Below are 6029 nucleotides of genomic sequence, written 5' to 3' on the forward strand. Positions count from 1 at the left end.
TTGACAGCTTGGTTTTACGGAGCACAGAGATAGATTTTTCCCACTCACGCACCTAGCACTGCCAGGTTTCACTGGCTGAGATCCTTTCCTGCACCATGCCTACAGCATCTGTTTTGACTCGGCGACAGCTGTCCAGGTCTTGAGTGCCCTGTGTTGAGTTGGTGTGGCAGTGTGCTATCTAATTGAACTGCCACTCAGTTATATTCTGCCTTAGGAAATTATACTGCTTTTGCACATTTCCTCTTAATCCCAAATTATGTAGTGGTACAGGGTTTAATCCCAGCACTGGGGAGGCAGAGGCTGATAGACTCTGAGTTCCAGGCCAGTCTTGTGTACACAGCAAGCTCTAGACCAGCCAAGGCTACATAGTGAGACCCTGTCTCAAAAAACAAACAAACCGACCAAAGGTAACACCCCACCAAATTGTAAGACTTTCAAAATAAACAAACAAAAACTTTTGCCTGGCGATGGTGGTGCACGCCTTTAATCCCAGCACTCGGGAGGCAGAGGCAGGCGGATCTCTGTGAGTTCGAGACCAGCCTGGTCTACAGAGGGAGTTCCAGGACAGGCTCCAAAGCCACAGAGAAACCCTGTCTCGAAAAACCAAACAAAATCAAACAAACAAAAACCCAAAAACTTTTGTCGCTTTTCTTCCCTCTTACTTTGCCTCCTACACCATAATTTGACCTTACTTGAGGCTGGTAATTGTGGGCCATGGTATTCATATAAGCTTGTAGAGAACCTAGGTAACTTCTCAGGAGCAGTTGTCCCAGCTGCTCCATATGCCTCCCTGTTGCTCTGCTACTTCGCTGATCACAGTGCTTTTCTTTCTTCTTCTTTTGTTTTTCTTCTTCTCCTCCTCCGCCTCCTTTTTTTCCTTCTCCTTCTTCTCCTTCTTCTCCTTCTTCTTCTTCCTCCTCCTCCTCCTTCTTCTTCTTCTCCTCCTTCTCCTCCTTTTTTTCTTCTCCTTCTTCTCCTCCTTCTTCTCCTTCTTCTTCTTCCTCCTCCTCCTCCTCCTCCTCCTCCTTCTTCTTCTTCTTCTTCTTCTCCTTCTCCCTTTTCTCCTTCTCTTCTCCTTTTCCTCCTTCTCCTTCTTCTCCTCCTCCTCCTCCTCCTCCTGCTGTTTCTTCTCCTTCTCTTCCTCCTCCTCTTCCTTCTTCTCCTTCTTCTGGTGCTGCTTCTTCTGCTTCTGCTTCTCCTCCTCCTCCTCCTCCTGCTGCTGTTTTGTTGGTGTCTTGCTTGCGTTTATTTCAGATCCTGGAGTTACAGACAGTTGTGAGCTCTTAACCTCTGAGCCATCTCTCTAGCCCCACAGTGGTTTATTAGTATATGTCTGTGCTACAATTTTCTATTCTTCTCTCTCACTGTACAGCAGGCTGATTTGAAACCCTCTCAACTATTTAGCCCAGGCTGCCCTCACACTCACAGCAATCCTACTACCTCAGCCTTTTGACTGTTGGCATTATAGGCATGAGCTCAAATTTCTACTTAAATATTTTATTTTCTTTTTAATTATGTGTATGCAAGTGTATTCATGGGTATGTACACACTGAGTGCAATACCTGTGGAGGTCAGAAGAGGGTGTCAGATTTCCTAGCGTTGGAGTTACAGGTGACTTTGGGCTGCCTGCTGTGGGTACTGGGATCTAAACTTAGGTCCTCTGCAAAAGCAGTGAGCACTAGCACTCTTGACCACTAGTCCATCTCTCTAGCCCCAATTTCTACCTTTAAAAATAGCTATATTGTTCATCATATTGCTGTTCACATATAGCTGCATAAATTTAAATTGCTACATTTAATTCAATTTCATTTCTCTGTTAAGTTCTTAGTAGCCTCATTGCAGAAAGTTCTGTTGGACAATCCTGTATATAATATGTACACTACATTTTAAAAATGGCCTTTAAATTATTATTTTATGATTTGAATTTTGTTTTCTCTTTTGAGACAGGGTCTTTCTTTGTATCTCTAGCTGTCCTGAAACTTATTATGTAGACCATGCTGGCCTTGAGCTCATGGAGATCCCCCTGCCTCTACAATCCGAGTGCTGACTCTAAAGGCTTGTGTCACTACATCTGGCTATTTTGTGATTTGGAGTCCTTTAAGAAAATGTTTTAGGGGCTGATGAGATGTCTCAGTGAGCTGATAGAGGCCTGAAGCCTTGAGTTTGAGCCCTAGTGACGTAGTGGAGGGAGAGAACCAACTCCAGCAGGCCGTCTTTTGATCTTCACGTGCACACCATGGTGTGTGTGCCCACACCTGGACACACGCATGCACAAATAAATAAATAATTTTAAAAACAAAGGAAATGGGACTGGATTGATGGCTCTGTGGTTAAGAGCAGTTGTTGCTATTTCAGGGGAGCAGAGTTGAGTTTCCAGCACCTACGTCAGACAGCTCACAACAGACTATAACTCCAGTTTGAGGGCATTTGATGCACACCTCTGGCCTCCAAGGGCACCTGCACACACTTAAATGCACATACCCACATAACACCAACATGTAATTAAAAATAATAACTAAATCTTTTTTTGAGACAGGGTTTTTCTATGTGATCATAGCTGTTGTAGAACTTGCTCTGTAGGTCTGGGTAGCCTCAAACTCAGATATCGACTGCCTCTGGGTTTAAAGACTTGTGCTACCACATCCAGCATAACAATAAAGCTTTAAAAATGTGTTAAGTAAGCCGGGCGATGGTGGTGCACGCCTTTAATCCCAGCACTTGGGAGGCAGAGGCAGGCGGATCTCTGTGAGTTCGAGACCAGCCTGGTCAACAGGGCTAGTTCCAGGACAGGCTCCAAAAACACAGAGAAACCCTGTCTCGAAAAAACAAACAAAAAAAATGTGTTAAGTACTATATTTTGCTGCCCTGTCTTCTAAAATCCCAAGAGTTACATTAAAAATACGCAAGCATATTCCTCTACATGCTCTTGGAAGAACGCATGCCTCTGGAAGCCTGGCTTTGTGAGCGATATAAATAGGGACTCTGTAGGCTTATGCTAGTTTATGTGCTCATCTTTTAATAGTCTCTGTTAGAAATACTCATTAAAAAATGTCTTTGGGATGCTGGAGAAATTGTTCAGTGGTTAAGAGCACTGGCTACTCTTTCAGAGGACTCCGATTCTGTTCACAGCACTCACATGGTGGCTCACAGCCATCCACTAATCGAGTTGCAGGGGCTTTTTGATATCCCCTTTCTGGCTTTTCTGGGCACGAGGCATGTATGCAGTGCATAGACATAATCCAGGCAAAACACTGATAAACATAAAATCAAATCAGTAACTCTTTTAAAAGATTCCTTGTTACAGCTACTTCAAAATTTATTCCAGGAAAACCAGAGAAGTTCTTTTAGCTTAGCTTGTCGTCATGTTTAGAACCGGAGACCTTTAACAGTAAGTGACAAATGAAACAATTCTGCTGATAAAGTTGCAGACACAGATAGTAGGCTTGAATTTAGTTCGGGTTTCTCTGGATACTCTCAGAGGGAAGAAACCCAGAACTCTACTTATTGTTCAGGCAGATTGCTTTTCTTTCTTTTTGTGTTTCTTTTTTCTTCTCTCTCTTTTTTCTTTTTACAAGGAATTCACCCTAGGGCTTTGATCTTGCTAGGCAAGACCAATGCCACTGAGCTACATCCCCACTCCTCAGGCAGATTTCAGAGGCGAAGGCAGCTCTTAGAGGGTTAGTCATGACACAGCATGTTCCTGCAGCACATATATAAATGTGTATGCATACACTTAATATATATGCCCATTCATACATGCAAATATAAACCCACTCATATGTATACACGTGCACAATACACAGTTGGTAGTTCATCGGTGCCTGAATGTTTTAAGTGTATAACGTTAATGAAACAAGCTGCAAAATTAGGTAGCATTGTAACTGATAGACATGTTTAGTCTTTGTCACCTGAGATCTTTGTATGATGAATCTCTAATTCTTTTTCTCCAGAAAGAAAAGTTTGCTGGTACTTCAGAGGAGGCTCTCTCTGCTCAGAGAAGTATGCAAGGTGTGTCCACTGAAATCAGAAAGTTTCAGGGTGTGTCATTAAGGGCTGGGAGTGGCTTTGGGGGTGCAGAATTTAGTCTAATGTCATAATTCTGGAAGTTACACAATGCACAGAAAAACTGCATTCCATTGGTTTCCTGAATCTTCAAACTCAAGAAATAAGTACTCATTTTTCTTTTGATCTAAAGCTTGTTCCATATTAAAATCTTAGTATTCCTGAGAAAACTGATTTTATCTGATTTTGCTATTAATAAGCTTTGGGTTTTGATTGGAAGCAGGAAAGATGTGTCTAGGAAAGGCGCGGGGCCTTCTGATGTGCAGATGTGGGGAGATGGTGGAGCCTCATGCTCCCCTCTTGTCGCAGTGTGTGGTTGGCAGTGACACTTTCAGTATCCGTGTCCTCCGAGTTCATGAGGATGTGCTTGGCTAACTTAGAAGCCAATCGCTCTGGGTGACCTGTTAAATGTGATATATATATATATATATATATATATATATATAAATAAATAAATTACTATTAACTTTATCCTAATAGATACTGTAAATAAGCTGCAGCAAAAGGAGGAAGAGTTTAACATGTTGTCTTCTGAACTGGAGAAGTTGAGAGAAAATTTAGCAGGTAAGGTGATGTCATCTGGTGACAAGCCATTAAATGTAATAGAATGTCTAGGTTAAGAGTTTATATTACAGTAACAGCCCTGCCACACAGACACTGTGTCACTCTGTGTGCCTCGTCTGAGAGCTATAGCCCTAAGCGTTTCCTCTTCTCTGTTTATAAAACGTCAGAATCTGTCTCTGCTGCTGTTGCAGTGCTTGTTCAGTGTTACACAGACGACCACAAAGATGACCACTTGCTCCTTGTATCTACCCTTACCCTTTTGTTTCTTCTCAACACAGTGCCATCCCACTCAGTAGCGGTATAAGCCTTGCCCATCAAACCCCGTATCTCTGAGAGTTTGCCTCAGACTTGTCTTCCCCTCGGCCACTGCACTCCAGCCATATGGGCCTCCTTGCTTTGTTGGACCTGTCAGGTCATATGCTGCTTGGGGGCCTTTGACTTGCTTCCTGTTTACTATCCTTCCTTCAGAGGGTTCCATGTCATATTTTACTCTTTCCTTCTCCTTTCAACATCCTTTCTCTCCTTCCAGTCTCTCCCCTCTTCCCTCAGCACTCACCTCTTCCTATATATTGTTCCTTTCTTTATTCTACTTATCTGTCTTTGCTAGACTGGCGTTTCCCTGTAGGCAGAGGTGGCTGTCTGCAAATATCCCCACTATACTGATGCATTTAAAAAACTTTTCTTGTTCTTAACGCAGCAGTGCTGTTTCTTTTCTGTATAAATTCAGATATGGAAGCAAAGTTTAGAGAGAAGGATGAAAGAGAAGAGCAGCTGGTAAAGGCAAAAGAAAAATTAGAAAATGACATTGCAGAAATGATGAAGATGTCAGGAGATAACTCTTCTCAGCTTACAAAGATGAACGATGAACTGCGTCTGAAGGAAAGGTATGTCTGCTGGAGAGCGGGCTGGGGGCTGCTTGCTGGAGAGCGGGCTGGGGGCTGCTTGCTGGAGAGCGGGCTCGGAGCTGCTGGGTGGGTATGATCCTAGCACTTGGGAGGCAGAGGCAGGTGAATCTCTGTGAGTTTGAGACCAATCAATTCTACACAGTGACCTCCAGGACAGCCAGAGCTACATATTTTTTTTGTTTGTTTGTATTGTTTTGTTTTTTCCCATATACAGTGTTTCTCAGAACAGCTCTATAACTTCTGGAACTCACTTTGTGGACCAGGCTGGCCTTGAATTCACAGAGATCCACCTGCCTCTGCCTTCCAGGTGCTGGGATTAAAGTCCTGTACTACCACCTCCTAGTTAGACCCAGTCTTAAAATAGAGACAAAACTCAAAAACAAAAGGCTCAATGTTGAGCCGGGCGATGATGGCGCACGCCTTTAATCCCAGCACTCGGGAGGCAGAGGCAGGTGGATCTCTGTGAGTTCGAGACCAGCCTGGTCTACAAGAGCTAGT

At 43.4% G+C, this 6029-nt stretch overlaps 1 protein-coding gene across 14 annotated transcripts in view; it reads left to right on the forward strand.

The window, feature by feature from the left end:
• Window positions 1–6029, forward strand: part of Clip1 (CAP-Gly domain containing linker protein 1) — an 88194-nt gene that overhangs the window by 29600 nt on the left and 52565 nt on the right. For all 14 annotated transcript variants that reach the window (XM_026784208.1, XM_026784212.1, XM_013349947.2 and 11 more), the window contains 3 exons: window positions 3951–4008; window positions 4543–4626; window positions 5354–5510. In XM_026784208.1, the coding sequence (XP_026640009.1) occupies window positions 3951–4008; window positions 4543–4626; window positions 5354–5510 (299 nt within the window). The remainder of the gene's footprint in view (window positions 1–3950; window positions 4009–4542; window positions 4627–5353; window positions 5511–6029) is intronic.

This window comes from Microtus ochrogaster, chromosome 2 (genome assembly GCF_000317375.1).
Source record: "Microtus ochrogaster isolate Prairie Vole_2 chromosome 2, MicOch1.0, whole genome shotgun sequence".
NCBI lineage: Eukaryota > Metazoa > Chordata > Mammalia > Rodentia > Cricetidae > Microtus > Microtus ochrogaster.